The 21,605-nt window shown below is 37.1% G+C and overlaps 1 protein-coding gene across 11 annotated transcripts in view; it reads right to left on the reverse strand.

Moving 5' to 3' along the window:
- Positions 1-309: 309 nt before the first annotated feature.
- LOC126368411 (CUGBP Elav-like family member 1) overlaps positions 310-21,605 on the reverse strand; it is a 506,900-nt gene continuing 485,604 nt past the window's right edge. For 7 of the 11 annotated variants that reach the window (XM_050012398.1, XM_050012394.1, XM_050012397.1 and 4 more), the window contains 6 exons: positions 9,702-9,880; positions 7,680-7,956; positions 6,642-6,860; positions 5,803-5,829; positions 4,076-4,198; positions 310-3,935 (listed from right to left, as the gene is read on the reverse strand). In XM_050012398.1, coding sequence (XP_049868355.1) covers positions 3,664-3,935; positions 4,076-4,198; positions 5,803-5,829; positions 6,642-6,860; positions 7,680-7,956; positions 9,702-9,880 — 1,097 coding nt within the window. In that variant the 3' untranslated portion in view covers positions 310-3,663. The remainder of the gene's footprint in view (positions 3,936-4,075; positions 4,199-5,802; positions 5,830-6,641; positions 6,861-7,679; positions 7,957-9,701; positions 9,881-21,605) is intronic. The other 4 variants (XM_050012392.1, XM_050012396.1, XM_050012389.1 and 1 more) reach the window with 4 other exon arrangements.

Raw genomic sequence — 21,605 nt, forward strand, 5'->3', positions numbered from 1 at the left:
TTAGTGCGACAGAGTCCTAAAGTGGGTACATTATATTGCTCATGACTGTACCATAATGGTGAATCTTATTCAAAAAATACGGCAAAAATAATGAAAATTTGGCCCATCTGTTTACTAGGTAAAACATTATAATATACAAATTTGCCATATAAAAACTGGGTCGAATGGGAAACTTTTTAGGAATTTCGGAAACTTTAGATTTATTTACTAAAGGAGCGTCAGCGATTTTGCCGAGGAGAAACATCGCCTTATCAAAAAGACATATTAGATAAATGTCTGAGGAGAGGGGATAACACATCAAACAACGTACATTTTAACTTGACATTTATTTACATTCATATCAACAAAACGGGTGTTGTATAAAACAGTTCTTTTATATTATTTCCATACCAATTGTATATCTACTATGAATAAGGTGCTTCGAAATAGTGTAAAAATAAATTTGCTGTATGTAGGATATGCTGGTATGATGCCGTGACTTCATCCCAATTATAAAACTGAAATTTTCTTTTACAAAACACAAAAAATGTTCATTTTTATAGTGTCTTTTTTGTCGAAACGCATTTAGTGCAAAAGAAATGTCAGCTTTATAAAGTTCCTTTTCCTAATTAACAGATACACAAAGTGCATTTATTGAGATTTTATAAGACAGGTATTATTATAAGATGCGATAAAGGTGTAAATAAATGAATAAGTTTCAGAGCTTTTTAGGTGACTAAGCTCGAAAATCAGAGTAATTTCTTTACTTTATGTTGAATTTCTCCCGAAAAGTGCACTTATGTGTAACATGTTAACAAAGTCAGGACATTTTCTTAAACAAAATCTGTTTGTATTACCTTGGTCCAGGACAGGCAATTCAAACTGCTTAGATTTCTAGAAAATAATTTGATAGTCAATATTTTTATACCATTTACTTTTTTAAATCGAAAAAATAATGGACTACGCGTTGAAAGATTTCATAAAGTACAGCCCAAAAGGTATGCGCTCAACCAATCCTGTAAGGGGTAAATGTTTTTATTATATCAAGCGTATATTTCGGCGACTACACAAATCGCTTAATTGTCAAAAACCAGCGTCGACCTAATGGACGATTTTTTTTTTACAACAACATTGAGTTCCCGTTTCAGGTAGGTACCTAGATACCTATAAAATGTGGTAGGTAAAAAATTCTCTTATTTTTTCGATTTTTATCTAAATAGATCACACCTATAAACAGGTAGGGGGCTTAGAATGGTTCAAGGCGGTCTGTTTTCATGTTCCACGATCAATTTACTGACAAAATGTGTGGGCAATAAATCATGTTTTTTAACTGACTACATCAGTCGATTTTTTTGAGGTGGCCACACGTTTCGCCGCGTACACTCGTGTACAATACAAAAACGACTTCTTATCCCACGTTCTAACCCCCTTTCGAATGGTCGTGTCTAGGATTACAGCGTCAATATTTATTATCTATCATTCAGAATGTCAATTTTAACAATACATTCCCCTTTTTCATAATTTATTATCTTATAACAAGAAAAATAAAAGACAAAAACAGGTGAAGGTTCTACAGAGAACTTCCTAAAGGAATCACAAGACATTACTGAATCACTATGAGGGCTTCTACACACATTCGCATAAGCAGATAATTAGTAGTTGTTTGTAGGAAATCTATAATTCAGACCATGTTTGAAAGTAGTTTGAAATCAGGGCCTGAATGTAAAGAGATGTTTACATTTATATATCCACTGTTTTCAAACAGTCGTCTCAAATACTCGCACGTGTGTATCGGCCCTCCCGAACACCTATAGGGGAACTTATTCAGTCTAAAATATTGTCTTTCATCAGACATAAAAACATGACTAAATTAAACTAAATAATTAAACCCATCGCAATAATGTTTTCCTTTTTATAAATACAATAATACTCAACTAAATTTAAGTTTTATTATTATAATAAAATGATGGTCTACATCAGTTCTTTTTGAAGAAATGAAAAGCAGCTGGTTACAACTTAAGAAAGAATGCGCTTGAACGCTGTAGGTTTATGCTGTGTTGGCACAAATTGTATGAAAAAAGAAAAACACGTAATCTTAAATAGTTAGATCGCGCGCAAGCTCCACGCTGGATCAGGATTGAATCACAAATATATTTGTACCAAAAATATGATCTGATCTTAACATGCAACTTGCGCGGAATTATCCACAAAACATCTAGAGTCAGTGGACATTTATCCAAGCAAACACGTGCTTAAAATATGCTTAAATTTCTTTACTTATTGAGCGATTTAAGAAAAGAAGTGGTCATATTCAACATATAAACATAGATATTTAATACTTATCTTTTTATTATAAACTAATAAGTATTAAGTAATAAAGTCGAAAAAAGTGCCGGTGACTGAAGAACAGTGATCAACGAATTATTAACGTAATTTTAAGTAATGAACGAATACTAAACTTACTTATAAAAGTATGTCTATATTTAAATACTTAAATCTAACGAAAATTTTTTGACTAAAGGGCCAGTGTTCGATGTGTTACATTTAATAAAGACGCACATAGATTGCGATAATAAATTAAACTCTAAACGTAGGAAATAAGCACAGTTGATTATTAAACATTAAGTTATTAAAAACTCTTACAGATATTTCGATATTGGCGCGTAGTTGGTCATGTTCAAATGCCACAATAGTGTTGCCACAGAAAAATAAATTTCAAATAAAGTGTTGTGAAATAAAATGGACCGTATAAGAATCGGATTTAGTAAAAAAAAAACAAGTTCACAGATATAACGAAGCTTTTATATCTGGTATTTTACTATTGGTGTTTTACCGTGGGCAACCTATAAGATTTTACTTAAAATAGCATGATTGTATAAAACATCACCTATTTTAATGAGCTATACGCGTCATTTAACATACCAGTACTTATCACTAGCATGTTAGAAAAATATCTGTAGGTTTTACATCACGGGCTAAAATCAAAGGAGCCCAACATATAAATCTTTAAAAAGTTTAAGTACACTATTGACAAAAAGGTAAACAATAAATACACTGATCACGTTGAGATCATATTTTGTTAATCTAACACCTTATAATTTTTAACAAAAAAGACTAAGGACTGCGTAACTGACGATGGCCACATTGATAATTATTTTACACATTGGTAACACAAAAGAACGTAACGTAATATATTAATAAATTGTTCCTGGGAACGCAACGGTAAATAAAATTAAATCTATAAGCAATACTTAAACGTACCTGAAGGTAAACTTTGGATGATACGACGACACATATCCTTCTTGTTGACAATTTGATCTTAGCAAACAACTGAACATTGGTAAATACACTTTTTCATTATCAGCTCTTTGGCGCTGCAATATGTATCGGTTTCTAAAAGCATTCAACTTATGCTTATAAGTGACTAAAACTTATACGTTAAAAGAAAAAAATATAATAAACGATTTGGGGAATACTTTGGAAACGATAAATCCTTTGACACAAACCTTAACCTTATACTTATTAGTTAACAACTGTGCACGCGGACTCGCGTTTTCGAACGAACCTTACGGACTATTCAGTTCATGTGCACCGGATACATCACAACAAACGTTCTGAAACTTACAACCTCTGCATAGTTTTTTCTTTTTTTGTAAATTCACTAGGAACGAGTTCTGGAATTTTCTAGTACGGTCTCGATAGTTCTTTTGAACGTTTCAATTGAACTTTGAGTCTCTTTGTACCTATTTGGAAGCCGTTCATGGCCTGGATGGCGGCTTGCGCGGAGGCGGCGTTGTCGTATGAGACGAAACCGAAGCACTTTGATAGGTTCGTTTGTTTGTCTATGAACACTTTGGCCGATATCACGTGCCCGAATGGCAGGAACGTCGACGCCAGGTCCGTGTCCGTGAACTCCTGCGGCAGGTGGTATATGAACAGGTTGCCGCCTTCCGGACCTGAAACAGACAGACAGAAATTTTATCTATTACATACAAATACTAGTGATTTACAAACGGGTGGGCACTATGCTCTAACTACTAAACCACAGAAATCGTTTTATATTAGGTGTTTTAGGTAAGTTTGTTATGCTGTTTACCTTCGACCTGCTTGCCAGCAGCGGCGGCGGCGGCGGATCCGAGCACCGACCCGAGTGGCGCCGCCGCAAACGCGGTGCCGAACTGCGCCGCATACGCTGAACTCAGCGGCTCGGCTGTGGACCCTGAAAACATTATTATACCACGTTAACAATGTTACTTTGTTTAGCAACATTGGCTACCCAAGCGGTTTCAATGTATTATAGGTAATATTTCGTTCTAAGTCCATAATAAATTAATTCTGCGGTGTCTACGCGGGCTGCGCGACGTGACTAATACCGCTTGCTCACTTCTATAGAACGTGAAAGTAAGTACCGATTGTAAACAGTTGCTAAGTATCTTCTATATGACTATAAAGTCGTAGTGTATTGACGGATTTAGTATTGACGATTACCTACTTGTTATTCTTTAATTTGGCATTGCAATGGCCCCGCGCTGGGCGCCAATTTTTTCCATTCCTTTGTATATAAATTTCAGATTTTTGGTATGAAATGAAAGCTCTAATGTTACATGGTAACAACAATATGACAACTTATATCAGTTTTATGACATGTGTGTTTCCGATGATAGCTCGCGTATATCGGCCACAGAACCGAGGGACTGATTCAGATAGACAACATAATGGTAATAAATATCACGAAACGAATGTAACCTGCAATAAATCAAAATAATACTGCAGTCCAAACAAAATTCTAGCAATACGAATAGACACATAGTCATCGACGTTGCTGCCATGATAACGATCTCAGGCGTATGCCAATGCCAATACATTCACGACGACCGTAAAACGACACACAAATTTAGTTATTTAGCACTTTCCATGCAAAAACGATAAACTTTGTTAATAGTACACACATGTCGCAATTATTTATCGGAAAATGTAAAAAAGTAAGTATAAGTACTTAAGTTATTACCTACAAAGAAGAAAGTGTTAGATACTTATTAAATTATTGCGACATTCTATAAGAATAAAGACAGATATTAAGTACACAAACTCGAAACAAGAAGCCAACGAAATAGTTTTACTTATACTTGGGCATATTCCATCAACTTCTTTTTTTGACTTATTTCACTTGACCTTACAAAATAATCAGCCAGACACAAAAAAATTGCAGCCATCATTAACAAACAAAGTTTACGTAAAACAAGCACTCAATTCATACAAAAATACAGTTTGTTTACAATCCCCAAACGTCATCGATTCCAAATTTAAAAACTAAGTTAGGTTATGTTCTGTAACTTTTTAAAACAAATTGGCGCCTTCCTGCCAGTTGAAAATTAAATAAGCCTATTGCAAGCATCGCTATTAAATCATACGAAAAGCCAACCTTAGTTTCATGTAATAAACGAGGCAGACACTGTAACCTTGGTGTTGTGTGCTTATTTTCCTGTTACGCAGTAGTTAATTTATTATTATTACAAAGTCGACTATGCTACGAGGCGAGAAGCTGCAGCAGTAAGCTACAATGAGGTAGGTAGGTACCTGCCTATTGTAAATATTTTCTTGAATTTGTTCAGGAAAGGGTTTTAATTTTAAAGAGTATAAATGTTGAAATCTAATTAAGGAGGTATTCTTAACATGTAGGTGTTTTGTACAACAAACAAAAATGTATGTTTTGATTGCTGTTTCAGGATTATTTAGTGTCTGTCTCATTGATTACATCTAAGAAGCCAACAGAAATCATTCCATGTAAAACACACATTTCGCTCCAAATGCCTGTGTTTTTACCTGTGATGTTAGTCTTCCCGAGAAGACCTGAAGTGTGAAAAATGTTCATCGTTAATTAACTTTTTTATTTAAGTCCAACCTGAAATAGGAAAGTTTGCCGAGAAAAAATATCGTTATAGTTTCCTTTTAACTTATGTAGAGGAATGTGCTACAGTCCAATTATGTTTTTGGACAGGTCTCGCAATTACGACGGGATTTATTGAGCTTAATTGTCTTGCTCGGCCGAATTCAGAGAAAGGACGGTAGAAGGATAAAAGAAGTAACAATTAAGGATTCTAGAGAGCTACACTGATTTCATTTTATGCTTTGATTTCGTGTCTCCTCTTTACATTTAGGAATTCAAATTTTACAAATTGCCTACTTTATTTTATCAAGCTGCTAAGGTTGTGAAGTTACTCAATTTAACATTATTATCTTTTTTTGTCCAGATATATAAATTAGTAAAGTCCGAATATAGGTACCTAAGTTATAATATTAATATTACTGTCATAATAGGTATATTGTGAGAATCAATAGGTAATTTAAAATAGGTTCTCCATTTAATTATTAATATCTTACATACAACTAATTACCTACTGACAGATCTACACAAAGAAAACATATCGTTATGTCAATTTCATATTATCCTCAAAGTGCTAGCTAACTTTGGGCTGATCGCACTTTGGTAGCTTCTTCCTGCAAATGTGATTCGTATTTATAGGTAGGTAACGTACAATTATTATGACGATAAACTCGCATCAAGTTTGCCCGTTATTTTACTTACTTAACACGTTGGGAAAGCTCACCCAAAGTGCGACCCTTAAAGTTGGCAATCTACCTCAGCATAAAAGCATACTTACACAAAGGCGGCGCGGCAGGTTGCGGGGCAGACGCGGGCGCGATTGGCGCGGCCTGAGTGACCACTGGCGGTTGCGTCATGGCCGCCAGAGCTGCCAGATTCTGGACTGACACTGGGGCCAGTAGACCGCCCAGCTGCTCGGCCGCACCTCCTCCCATCCCGCCGACCCCGCTCCCACTGAGGCCTGCGCCATTGAAAGCGATATCCTGATAGTTAACACCTAAGAGGACAAAATGGCACGTGTAAATAAAAAGAAAACAGGATAAAACAAAGACGGGATCGGTGAAGGATTTACTTGGGCATGTGATAGGTACGTGCAGAAACAGGAGGAAAACGAATGTTACTTTCTCACGAAGTTAATGTTGCTTATTTTGCGCTAAGTATTTAGAAAAGATTCCGAGAATTATTTCGTATAAATTACTTTCTTTGTTATTAGAAAAAAAAAACACGCTTTCAATGAAGCAAGCAACACCAACATATAGAATAATAAAAAAAAACAAAGAGAACAGAATTCGAATTTAAACTGAAATTAAAGAAAACAAACAGTAACAATTTGAGCATTCGACTATTATTGAGAGTAGGTATAATTATCATAATTTCCTGTAATAGAATCATTAGCATAAACTGTGAGTCATTAACTGAATGAGCAATTTAATTGGAACGTTTTTGTTAGTTTGTATTTAAATCACTTTCAGAAGGTAATGTGATAAAAATACTTTGACCAATCATGTGACGCGGTCCCAATACATGTAAATGATTGGTTGAGTATTATAATTATAGATAGCATCAGTATATCTAAATTAGTGCAGCATTGTATTAGAGATTTCTTCACCATTTTATGGTCTAGTAAACGAAAATTGGCAATAACGTTGATTAACACAACAACGTCAATTATCATTAGGTATATTCTTGGAACGAAAATATTAGTAAAAAGATATTGCCAAATCCGTTTGCCAGGCTCCAGACATCATCCATCATGCATATTACCACCAAGATATTATTTACGCAAACGTAAATAAATGAGATTGAGATAGCTTACAAGTCTCGTTACCTTGCAGCAACGTGGACCCTTGCCCTTGCAGCAATTGTTGCTGCAACCCAACCGCCTGCAGTTGCTGGAGCAATTGCAGTTGCGTTGCTGGCGACAGCGCCGCTTCGGAAGCGAGGTACGCCGCCGGAGCCACAGGAGCCGTCAACCCCCATAAGCTCGCTTGCATCGCTTGCAGCTTCTTTTGTTCCTTCTCCTTCTGGGTATCAGCGAATTTGACTACTAAAGGCGCCGAGCAACCTTCCATTGTTTGGCTGTGGTGTAGCGCCTGAAATAATAAAAATAAAGATCTTTCAAAACTAACAAATTGGAGATATTTTGAAAATGAAACCAAGACACTGATCAGGGGTCTTAGTCAAGTGAAAAAGAGGTTAGAAGGGCCAAGTTCATACTTCAACTTTGCATTCAACTCGTCCGCAAACTTTACGACTCACAGAGCTCCGCGATAATTATAATATATTAAAAGGTCGTTTTGTGCATTATATAACCTGCAGGGCAAAAAGTCAAAATATCGATTATCACGCAAGCAGATAATCGATCGTTTCTTTCTTTATCACAGGAAAGAAAGCTTAAGATTAGGTTTTTTTCAAAAAAATATTTTTGTAAGCAGTATCTTACCTATCACATAAAATATATAAGTGGCTATGGAATTTGAGAAGCAGAAAGAGAATTTGAGAGTAGAGTTATCGTAGTTAGCTGTTTGCAGGAGTAGTAGTAAAAGAGAGTTTTTATACAAAATGAGCGTTAGGGCCTGATTTATTCTTGTATCCCGTGCAGTTTACAGTGACAGTAATAAAAAGTATGGTATTGAAATGATGACAACATGTCAATCTTATTTATATCACTGTAACTGTCGATTGTCATAATCGTTGGCTAAGTAAGTAATTGTGTAAGTTCTTATAAACCTTCGATATTCTATTATATTATGAATGTGAGGTCGAAGTGACATCTCGTATGTGTGGACAAATCCATAAATACGTAGTTGACATCCGTCATATGTCTATTTGGCATCTTTTCCTCCGATAAATCGACAATATATTATCACTAATTGGATAGGATCCGGAGTTTAGGAAGACGCGTCGGGGTTTTTGTGACATTATCCTGGACAAAAAAGGTGATATATTTTGGGATAGTTTAATTGATGTTTATTTCTTATGGAGCACAATCATCTATCTAGTGATTATAAAAAACACGAGATAAAATATCGAGTGAACATTAAGTTGAAAAAATTTAACCTTTTAAGACTGCCTGAATTTTAGGAAGATTCTTGGGAATAGAATCTAATTTGGAAAGTTCATTCCCGCTCAACTCGGCAGAGTTCTGGTGCCGATTGCCATTTTGAATTTTAGTTGACCTCGATTTGGCAAAACTGAATAATTTGCTGGAATTAGATTTTCTGAAACTTTCCAACGAAGGAGTGATCAAATATTCCGTTCTTAAAATTGACATTGACAAAATCGTAAGACCGAATACCGTTTCAAAATCCAAACCCCGTTCCTATTGTGTCTGAAAATCTCATCATCAATGTAAATATTAAGTAAAAAAAATGATTCCAGTAATCACCCTAACACTAGAGTTGATGACGTGGGTATTCCACCTCACACGATAAGCAGAAAAGAAGATTCCAATAATAATATTCGGATTCCGGAGATGGAGTTTCTGAAAATTAAGCTGATGAACTTATTCAAAACGCACGACTCTTTTCGAGTGGCTTGTGAGGTAAGTGACCAACGTCATCAACTCTGGTTGACACCAGCTTAGTTATTTTTGGGGTTATTAGAAAAAAATAAGTAATTAAGTGCCTACAAATTTTTCGCATGCTTGGATCATGCGGATTATGTTATACTCAGAACGTAAAATCTACCAATTGTTGACAAAACCATGAAGTCTTTGCGTATAACTTAATTTTTGAGCCGTCTAAGGCCCCTGACATGGCTCGTGTAACAACTACGTACGTTAATCAGTAAGTAAGTGGATAGCAACCATTACTAACGGCTAAAGGAATTTAGTTACCTTGATGGCAGCGATGGCAGCTTGTTTGGAGACGAACGTGACAAACGCGCAGCCCTTGCTTTGCCCTTGCGCATCCCGCAGCACCGTACACTCCTCTATAGCTCCGTGCCCGGCAAATAGCGCGCGCACGTCGTTCTCAGACAACTTCTTGTTCAACATGCCGACGAAGAGCTTGCGTTCTGTGGGCAACGAAAAAGATTATGGTTAGTTCTTATATCGTGTTAAGTGGATTACCAACCTTATAAACCCTGGAGATGAATAGGAGTTTTTAAAAATTAAAGCGAAGACCTTGATTAAAACTTAAGACTTACTAAAGGTATTCTTCTTCTTTTCGTTTGGTTATGAGATGAATAAGATGACCGACTTCATTAACCCTAGTGTAAGGGTTATTATTGAGTCGCCAGAGGTCCTTGACATGACTCATGTAACGACTGTAACGACTACGTACTACGCTTAATGTGGCTTCCGAAGCACGGATCATCTTACTTTAGTATCGCCAGGGCAATCGTTATCTGAAGGTACATAATATTAAAGGAAAATCATATTAGTTCATACACATTTATATTGACGTCCAACATTCATTATACACTTACTTACATCGAAACAAATGTAAGTACATTTATCTACCAATAACCAGTATTTATTGAATACGACTAATATACTTAATTAAATATCTGTAGTTCAACCATGACCACTTCCGATCGTCAACTGTCTTCTTTTCTTGTTTTCTTCTTAAAAATGTCCGCTATTATGTTTCTTTTTAAAGGACTGGACCATAGAGTTTTGGTCAAAGGAGTATTTACTTCGTTCGTCGACAACAATAAGGTTTATGTAGAAGTTCACATGTCAAAAGGTCAGTAACAACGAAATGTCAACGGTATAAACTTATATGAGATAATGACACCATTTGTATCAGATTTTTACCTCAAGGATGTCTCTATTTTCCAATTACGTTCCTGTTATTATCTTCAGGATGCGAGAGGTAGGTATCTGTTATCATTTTATCTGCACCGGGAGAACCAATTACAAAGCAATCTACCGCGGTAACTAAGGAAGCACGCTTTCTCCGATACAACCTCCCATCGGCACGATATAAAACTTTTACGGCGACGAGGTATCAAGTATTCAGATGCGAACGTCGCGTATTTGCTATGGACTTGTCGAGTGCATTGTACACTCGAAACATCGGCATCAGAAATCCTCACATGTGATCCTGAAATATGTAGTCCGCGACCCGGGCTCAGCGGGGTTAAGTGCGAATTTACGACTCTCATCCCGCCACAGACCGTAAAGCATTTTTGCCTCTATGCATAAGAATTTCGATGCCTCCCAAGATTTTAAACTTTAACTACGCATGCGAAAATGGGTCGCATCGAGGAAAATTTAAACGTAAACATTTGCGGGTGTATTTTCGGAATTTTAAGCGGGATACAATGCGGAGTTTGAGTTTTACGCCTAAAATTCAATATTCGCCGTTTCCAATCCCCAGAGGGGGCGAAGCGGGGCGAAATTGAAAAGGTACGAGGAACGCCCGTCTGTTACAAATATTTCATGCCCGCAAAATCAGCACGCTCGCGCGGAGATTAGCATGAAAATGGTGCGAGAAAACGAGCCGGGATCCGGTGAAAAACTCACTCGAGCCCATACACAACGCGGATTCCCTAATTTCCACGCTCGCTTTGTGTACTGGATGAATGTTTAAATTCGAGATCAACACACATGGAAACACCTCATGCGGGACGTTGCGTGGTACGCCTGTTTATCAACCTAAGTACTTAACATTATGCATAACTGTTTAGGCAACTTTTGAATAGCCAAGTAACTCTTCTTTTTAGGGTTGAGAATCTATAAGAAAAAAGGAACCCTTTTAGGATCCGTCCGTCTATCTGTCCGTCTGTTTGTTTCCGATTAAATCCGCCCGTAAATTCCTATTGATTCCACCCACGTTTTAGCTGCCAATCATCCCAAATAACTTATAAATCAAATATGGTATTTGAATGGGTTAAAGATAAATTGAACGCTAATTTGAAATATATATATAATATGAAATCTCTAATTTTATCTTTGACTTATTTTCGAGTTTTAATTATGAATTAAGTATCAATGAGTACGCCATTTGACCGCTTTTATTGGTGACGTCACACCGCAGAATTAAAAAAAAGATTATTATTTGATTAGGTTGTAAAGTAGCCTACTCTCTATAGGCATTCGATAACATTGAACTATTAGGTACTGTTTTACATAACACTGAACCACGCGAATGTATTTCATGCTTCACGGCAGAGTCACGAGCATCCAAGGTTTTGCTGACAAATGGCTGCCGTGAGTTTCAGATGACAGTAGACCAAGGTAACTAACTAATTAGAATATTCAAGCCGTACCCTCTTAAGCACGGAGCGTAATCAGTTTTAAATGCACGAGTAATTGTGTACTTAGCACAAATAACGCTTTAAAATGTTAATGCTTTAAGTGCGCCATCGGGCCCGTAACGGCATCGTTCGTTAAACAATTTACATAACCTTCTGACTGGAGGGAGTCTACGAGAGGGAGGCACTGGTACCTACCACAATATAAGAAGGAATAATTTACAGTACAATCAGGGAACAAAGGTCTCGACTCGACTCTGCCGCGCGTTGCTCTGGTACGGGACAGTAAGTTTTGGGACGGTTCGCAAATAGTGGATACATTCCGGATATCATCCCATACAAAAATATATAGAGTATTCTTAGTTATATAGTTATATATATAATAGGTATGTATGTAGGTATAGTATATTATGTTGAGGAGCTCGGTGGCGCAGCGGTAAACGCGCTCAGTCTGCGATTGTTGAAGTTAAGCAACTTTCGCAAAGGCCGGTCACAGGATGGGCGACCCCAAAAAAAAAAAGTTTTCATCTCGAGCTCCTCCGTGCTTCGGAAGGCACGTTAAGCCGTTGGTCCCGGCTGCATTAGCAGTCGTTAATAACCACCAATCCGCACTGGGCCCGCGTAGTGGTTTAAGGCCCGATCTCCCTATCCATCCATAGGGAAGGCCCGTGCCCCAGCAGTGGGGACGTTAATAGGCTGGTGATGATATATGATGTATAGGTATATTTATAGAGGCTTAGGCATATATTTGTGTCCCATAGTATGTTTTTTTATATAAGTAGTTATTATTATTTTATGTAGATATAATTATTATAATGTATTTCATATATTGCACCTCTTTTTATTCTCCCGCAGCTATTCTTATACTACCTCTGGGTTGGCTGGAAGATATCTCTCTTAGAGATAAGTCCTTAAGTTGTTAAGTGCAATAAAGTATTATAAAAAATCTCATTTTATCGTGTGCCACCTAACGCGTAAGTGCGAGCTAGACAGATAGACTATGCGCGCTCCCTCTAACTTCTACGCGGTGACGTCGGCGCCCAATGCGAATTGGTGCGGGCGGAATGTAACCGGCCCATACCATAAAAAAAAAAAATAATTCTTCATTCTACGGTAGTCGAGCTAGATGCTAAAGACAACATAAAACACATACATTGTACGAAAATAACTTATAAAAAGGCAGCCTTATTGCTAAGGCATCTATCAGTTTCTTACAAGCAACCACCGCTGCTATCATATTTGTTCGGTTAACTAGTTAATGCCATCCAAGCGAGGTACATCTACAGCAATAAGATTAAATAAAAAAAACATATTTCATGACTTTTAGTTTTTTAGTCAAATTTTACGCCACACTTATTTACTGTCCATTCCTTTGTAGGTATAGTCTTCACGTCAGCTACTGCGACTAACTTATCGCTGATACTTAAAATGAAGGACGTTTTGACAATTAACACGGCAGTAAATTGCTTTTCAACGACTTTAGAATTTTTATGAGCCTGTCTCATTTTTCATTGTGAACTTGAAAGTAAAACATAACTAGGTAAGTATCTATCTAATATCATCATTAAGTACGCGCTTATTTGCATGAGTTCGTAAATAGGCTAGTTCCCAAACGTAACGTATACTCCGACATTTTGTCACGTTTTTCTATGACGTCACAGTGTGCTTTCATAAAAATTCCATAGTAATTTTGTGTATTGACGCGTTCAGTAAAAAGTAAGTGTTTTGACTAGTTGGAAACTACCCTATTTAACACTATTATTCTAAAGTAAACTTGGGTTGTTTATCCCTTTACACACCTTTAAACAATTTTCGATTCACTGACTAAATTGACATGCTTAACCTGCAAACATTTGTGTCGTATTGCTTAGAACTAAACCACCTATATTTACAACTATAATTCGGCTTAATATTTGATCATATTTAATCATATTTATTAGACGCGCCAAATATTCGGTTGGTATTCGGAATATTCGGCACTAAAACCGAATATTCAGTGTTGCATACTCCGCCTAAGTATTTAATGCTATTTTCGGAAAAATACAATAAGGCAGGTCAGAGGTATGGTATATTAATATAATTAATAAATTACGGCCTCGGTGGTCCAGTGGTTGAGCGTTGTGCTCACGATCCGGAGGTTCCGGGTTGGAATCCCGGTGGGGACATATCACAAAAATCACTTTGTGATCCCTAGTTTGATTAGGACATTACAGGCTGATCACCTGATTGTCCAAAAAGTAAGATGATCCGTGCCTCGGAAGGCACGTTAAGCCGTTGGTCCCGGTTACTACGTACTGATAGAAGTAAGTAGTTGTTACATGAACTATGTGAGGGTTGATGAGGTTGGTAATTCACCTCACAACTCACACGATAGAAGAAGAGTAGATGCTATATCCCCTCCACGACACAAACATTGCGGTGTGGTACAAAATTGTTTAGAAGGTACATTGTTGTTTTGTGAGAATATCGTTTTCAATTTCCATTTTAGATTCGCTTGCTAAGTGCTAATGCAAATGTAGGTGTGTTTGTACGTTTGAAATTTGACTTGCGCGTTGACTCTTGAACTTAGAGGCGACAGTTTAGTCGGAGTTTAATTTAGAGAGATTTTGGAAGCGAGTGCTCGACGATGGTAGAAGTATTTGAATTGTTAGATGATTACTGATGCTATAGAAAGTGACTGTTTAATCTGATGATGGTATTTTAAGCTGAGATGGGATTGCAAACAGGGATTATCCAGCCTACTTTTGATGGCGCTGTACAGTTTTGTCTTCGTTTAACCTTCTAATAACAGACTTATGCATCTTTTATCTTTATTTCTGGGTATAAATAATAACCCTTGTTATTACACTCAGATACAACACATTTTCCACCCATTATTATTCTGACCAAAATAAAGGGAAGAAATAACATAAATCTATATGCATCGGCCATTACATTATATTTTTGAATAATTGTGTACGGTCACGAGCATTAATATGTATACACTTTGGTACCATGTCACATTAACTTTTATGACAAATTGAACTGTAAGTCTCACTAAATGTCCAATATGTTAGTGCGACAGAGTCCTAAAGTGGGTATGTACCCACTATCAATATCATGTGATATTGCTCATGACTGTACCCGAGCAACGAGAAAATAGGTAATTATCACGTTAAGTCTGTACAACGCCATCTATATTTTTTCTGCGGATCGTAGTCAAGAAAGTCCGTCATTACTGGTGTGAGGTTTTATAATATATTATGACGAAGTTTGCGATAGGCACCCAAAGAATTTCAAATCAAATCAAATGCTGCGGGCTCTCATCCGGTACAAAAATTAAGACGACAAACCTGAGGGTACCCAATTGGACAGAATTTGTTCTTAACTTTGAGACATTTTTGTGGTCTGGATTATAATACTGGGGACTCACAATTTGACGACATTAAGTATGATTAACGTAAAGTGTGTACTTGTTTCATGGTTCATTACTACGAAGCAATATTAAATTGGTAAAGAAGAACCAAAGCACTCTTCACGTGATTGAAACAAGAGTAAATAACATTTTTACGTTTTGAATTTCGAATTTCAGATTGTTTCAGATGAAATTGCGAGCAAACGTAAATTATAGCTTCATTTAAAGTGTTTGTTTTATTTACCTTTTGTCAGACGTCTTTTATTTGAAAAAGGAATTATTTTTTATCATGTCAATACTGTGATGATAATGCTCAGTAATTTTCGAACTAAGTATAATTTAGTTTTGACCCAGTCATCATCTGTATAGGTAGCTTTTTGCCCTTTCTCAATTTACAATTCTATACATACACTGCAATCAACAAGTACCTACCAATCTAGACCGTTGACCCAAATCTCCCCAAAACCTCCCGCCATCAAATCCATCAAACGCCCGAAAAATGTATCAAACCCCGTTGAAATACCGAGGTAACCTTTCCAAGAGTGTTTCTGTGCGCAATATCACGTCACATCCACCGGTGGAGTGCCTTTGCTTGTCCACCCGAGACAATGTGTCGTTAAGCCCAAGTTATGTGACGTTCGTATTAGGAACGTGTATATAGGGCGTGTATGGTATTCAAGGTTAATGTATGTCTTATGTTTGAAGCTACTCCGACACTTGATGGCGGAAAGAACCGTGTAGAATTCGGTCAGTTTTTTTTTGTAAATGGATTCGGTCTTGATGTCAATCTTCCTATTTTCAAGAATACACTGTAATTGGGTGACTTTGATGTGTGGGTGGGGTCGACTATTTATTAATTTTCATCGTAATTCTTTCCACAACTAACATCTAGAAATATCGGTGAACAAGTCAAATCCCGTTCTTCATTTGTTTCGTTCACCGCGTAATTCTCACTTCCGTTCCCGCCTTTTCTGTTTATATACTTTTTAATTAATTAATTATTATGTGTAACATTTTCATTTATAAATCATTTATATGAATTATATTTAATAATATTTGAAATCATTAAAATACTTTTAAATGACGATAAAAATGAAGGTAAATTAATAGTCTTTAATACATTTCATCGTTTCGGCACTTTTAATTTTAACCTAGTTAATATTCATATTGACTTGCAACGAATGAAACTTCTTTTGAAATATGCCTGATCATGATACTATAATTATGTAAAGAATCGATTGAGTCTTCAATCGTTTGTAGAGCGAGTGTGTTGTAGCCCTTGTAGCGTTTCTGAAAAAGAAAAATAACCGATGCGTGGAAGGCGAAATCCTTGGTTTGAGGAATACTTAACACTCGTACCCACCCAGTATCTCGTATCTGTGTGAAAACAAGATACCATTCATCGCGTTGAAAGACAAAACTATCAAGTGATAAATGATACGCTACGAATTCGAAAAAACAAGATGTTGGTAATAACAGGTGAAGACTGCACCAGTTAGAACTCCACTCCCACAGACAAACCAAGGAATATGATTTGTGTGGATTTTGTTGTTCTTCTTCTTCTATCGTGTGGGTTGTAAGGTGAATTACCAACCTCATCAACCCTAGTGTCAGGATTACTATTGAGCCGCCAAAGGCCCCTGACATGACTCATATAACGACTACGTACTTACATCAGTAAGTAGTAACCGGGACCAACGGCTTAACGTGCCTTCCGAAGCACGGATAGTCTTACTTTCAAGAATAAAAAGAAGAATAATGACGTACTTTATTTCTAACAAGGTAAAGGGAAATCCAATGAGGTCGAAAACAAGACCAAAATTACGTAGCTCGCATGCTACATAAGGAAACCTCTTAGAGATAACGTCAGCACACGAAGTCGCTTGTCACCCGAGGTTGAAGGCTCAACAATAGGCCCGTCACACACAGTAAGGTATAGGAAACCTCTTAGAGATAACGTCAGCACACGAAGTCGCTTGTCACCCGAGGTTGAAGGCTCAACAATAGGCCCGTCACACACAGTAAGGTATACCTTTTTAAAATTGAGCCTTCTAGTAAACAAATAACCGACACTGTTTCATAAAACAGTAAACAGTTAGGGTTTTCGCTTAAATCAAATCAAATCAAAATCAAATCAAATATACTTTAACATTTTAAAATGTTTTACAATCACTAAACATTCAACCCGCATCACTAACAACCACCATGTTTGTTTAGTACTTAGAAGGTTCAATCTTAAAATAACGCTTTTCACACACAAACACACACACACACACACACACACACACACACACACACACACACACACACACACACTTATTATTGGCTATTTGACAACCTCGTCAAGTGAGATACTTTTTACGAAACGTCAAACGTTTTCTTTAGAGTTTGTAGTCAAACGTCGTACTTATTGTTACTTAATTCATAAATAAATAAAAATCAAAGTATAAGTCGAAAAGTAAAAATAGATCGTTTTTTTGTTACCTTAGATTAGCTTCTATTTCTAGGTGAGCATTTTATAATTCATCTCTGACCCAGTCAAATAACCCTATAATATTATTAGGTACTTACTTTTTATTTATTTATTACTTACATAAGTACTTTATTTATCTGTGAGATATTTACGTCATCAACAATGCTGCATGTTTTGTAGGCAAATCTTTGCGTATGGCCAATATCAAGCATTGTATTGCCAGAATAAAATGAATTGTGCAAAACCTCTCGATTGTATCGATGCTGTATCGCTTTAAGACTGCTGATACCGTTTGATCACTGTAACAAAATACAAAGTCTTCGGATGGCAACATTGATTCTTGGTGCTATATCGTAGTATTATTCCTTATTCTTCCTTATTATTCTAACGGTGGCCCAGTGGTTGAGCGTTGGGCCCACGATCCGGAGGTCCTGGGTTCGAGTCCCGGTGGGGACATATCATAGGACATTACAAGCTGATCACCTGATTGTCCGAAAGTACGACGATCTGTGCTTCGGAAGGCACGTTAAGCCGTTGGTCCCGGTTACTACTTACTGATCTTAACTTACTGATCAGCTCAATAGCAAATCTGACACTACCTGACCTGTGTGGGTTGTGAGGTGGATTACCAACCTCCACACGATAGAAGAAGAAGATACCTTTTTCGCGCTCTAAATAGTATGACAGAAGAAAAAATATTCCAAATTGTGTGATGTTTAGGAGATAGCCGTGATTGTATACCGTGTTAAGCAAACTCTTAGGACAGATTACTAGATAAGATCTACTTGTTTTTATTATGTTCTGTTTCTACGTACTTCATAACATAACCTTGCGACTATATTCGCCACTGGTCTACTCAGATGTACATTCATCGCAAAATGAACTGAGTACCTACGCTTCACAGAGCTTTCTGTTAAACCAATGACAATAAACTGTCAAATAAATAATCCCTCCTTTCATGATGCAAAGAAAAGACTCGAGCTGGAGCGTTCAGGATTTGCATTTCGCACCAAAAGGTTTGTTTAATAAAATTTGTTTCAGACACTAAAACATTAACTTCCTTAGCATCCGCATCCAGCTAAAAACTTCACCAGAAGGTAACCAGTTCGACCGCACTTAGCAACTCGTTAAAGACGTTACAAATGCCCTCTTGCAACTTGCAGAAGATAAAATTAAAGCGAGAAACTAATTTCCCTGTTATTAAGTAGTTACAAATTTGTCAAAACTCGTTAACGCCGACGCGGGGAGGCGCAGTGCCATCGTTTTGTCTAATTTGTGTAGCTATACAGGCAGCAATTAACCGAGTTAAAAGTACGTAATGCTGCTACGGATAAACGTATCTAATTATCGCGGTAGTGTGTGATATAAATAACCTGAATAACTCGGTCGCATATCGCTGAAATGCGGGTATATGGGCGTAAAACGTGCATCCATTATGTAGCGGAGTTTTGTAGGACTATTTTTTTGTCATTAATGCAATCTTCTTCTATCGTGTGGGTTGTGAGGTGAATTACCTCAGGGTTGCCGCCCCCTAAACACCAAGCCGAAATCCAATCCAATAAAAAAACCAACCAAACCCCCAACAACAAACCCAAACTTGCCTATTAATGCATGAAAATATAACAATTTCAATTCTTAGGGACGACGATTTTCCATTGCCGTCTGTTGTTTAAAACAACAAAAACAAAAATCTACCCAATACAGGTCTAATAAATGAAAATCTAAGCCACGATAGGATAACAGTCATGAATGAGCAACAGGCATGTTATCAAACAGAAACCTCGTCCAACATAAATAAAACAATCACCCCAGATTCAGTTTCACCTGCGAAACTGACTTCAGAAAAGACTATATTCCAAACGTGTGCAGTCGCTGATTACGCGGAAAAAATCATGAATGGCCAACATTTTTTGGATGCTACCGTTGTGCAAAATTTTGTTGACGGGGGCTGTAGCACCGCAGGATTCCAAAAATACCATTGCGGAAAAACGCGCTGCAAAATTCCGGCGCGCATTTCGAACTTTTAGACAGTGCAGACATACTAGAGTGCGTACCTGTTCGCGCAGTCGAGTAGGGATGTAACTAGGTATGCGGTCCGTATAGGACGCGCGTACTGGCACCCAGGACTTCAGCTTTGGAAATTACCGCTCAAATACTAGCGAGTTCCGCGGGCATTGTTTCAACGACGGAAGAGCCCGGAGCGTGTTTATCTCACGTCCTTATTTGACGAGACTTTATTATGTGCGCTAGCTTTACAGCGGGACCCGTCGAGATGTGGGAGGGAGGAGTTTTCGAGCGCCGAAAATACTCCTCACACCGTATACCCTTTATAGCACGGGATCCTCGGAGAATATTGTATTAGCAAAATGTACGTGGCAACGTGATTAATTCTAAATTGGATGGCACTTCTTCCGCGTATGTTTTATATGGGATCTTCTTGATTCTATTGCAACAAGGCTCTTAATGGAAAAAGAGACATCACGGAACACCATTATGACCTACATGATTCAAATCATCTCCAACAAACCAACAATTCGTAATAAAGCAGTAACTATTAAACTTTACTTTCCTTTTCCTTACTAAACTTTACCATAAGCCTATAATAAGCATATCAGTTTTCATTCATTATCGAATCACCGAATCATTACCGAAGAAAATCGCTAGAGCGTACTTATTCTGGACGCAAATGCGGAAATTTTATAGGTAGACAATGTAAGCAAAAGTTTACAAGTACTTGAAATCTATTTGTGTTTAACAAAAGAGATGTCGATATTCATCCGAGTTGGAAAACCAATTTATTTCCATCAATTCCACGGTGTGCATTCGAGTGTCACGGGCGGAAATTCAACGTCCATCATCTTGATGTCGTTGTGAAGGAAGACAACTCCTTTCCATTTTCAAGTTTCATATCAAGCGACGACAACTTTGCCTCCGAGTGTTAGGAACTGTGAGTCGCGGTTAGGAGCGAACATTATTGAAGAAATTAACAAACTTTTGTTTGTGGAGTGTGGTCGGGAAAAGTTGGGAAAGGAAAATATTATGATGATCAAGTTAAATGATATAATAATTTTCATTTTATTCATTAAAGTTGAAGACCGAATGTCCTTATACAATCCAAACCCTATTGTTTAATTATTGAGTCTGGAAACTTCGGCCGCAAAAGTTTATGAGCATTTCTCTGCTGACAATAACGCACTCAAATAGAAAATCAAGACATTTTCTATTACACGCTTAATACATAAACTCACGCCTGTTTCCAAGGGGTAAGCAGAGATTATGGAATTCCATTTGCCGAAGTAAAAAAAATCCTGACATGTTACTTTTGCTTTCTCTACATTCATAAGCTTACAACTATATCCCAATGTAACCTTAGATACATACATTCCTACAAAAACAAAGTGATCCTACAAGGGTTCCGTTTTTCTTACAGAGGTTCTGAACCCTAAGAACTAACTTATCTTTGGTCCCATTACAAAATTTACTTTTCCGTCATCCAGTTGCCAAACTATAACAACGAATGAAGGAATTCTAATAGACCGGGAAGTGTAGACCGACGTTTCATTTCCACTTGGGATGGTTGGTAAAATTGAATAAATTTGAATGAATGAGATGAGAGGGAAGAATGGCGTAATGCCGTAAAGTGGAGGAATTTACCAGTCAATCGTAGAACT

This window comes from Pectinophora gossypiella, chromosome 7, assembly GCF_024362695.1.
Source record: "Pectinophora gossypiella chromosome 7, ilPecGoss1.1, whole genome shotgun sequence".
NCBI classification, from domain to species: Eukaryota; Metazoa; Arthropoda; class Insecta; order Lepidoptera; family Gelechiidae; genus Pectinophora; species Pectinophora gossypiella.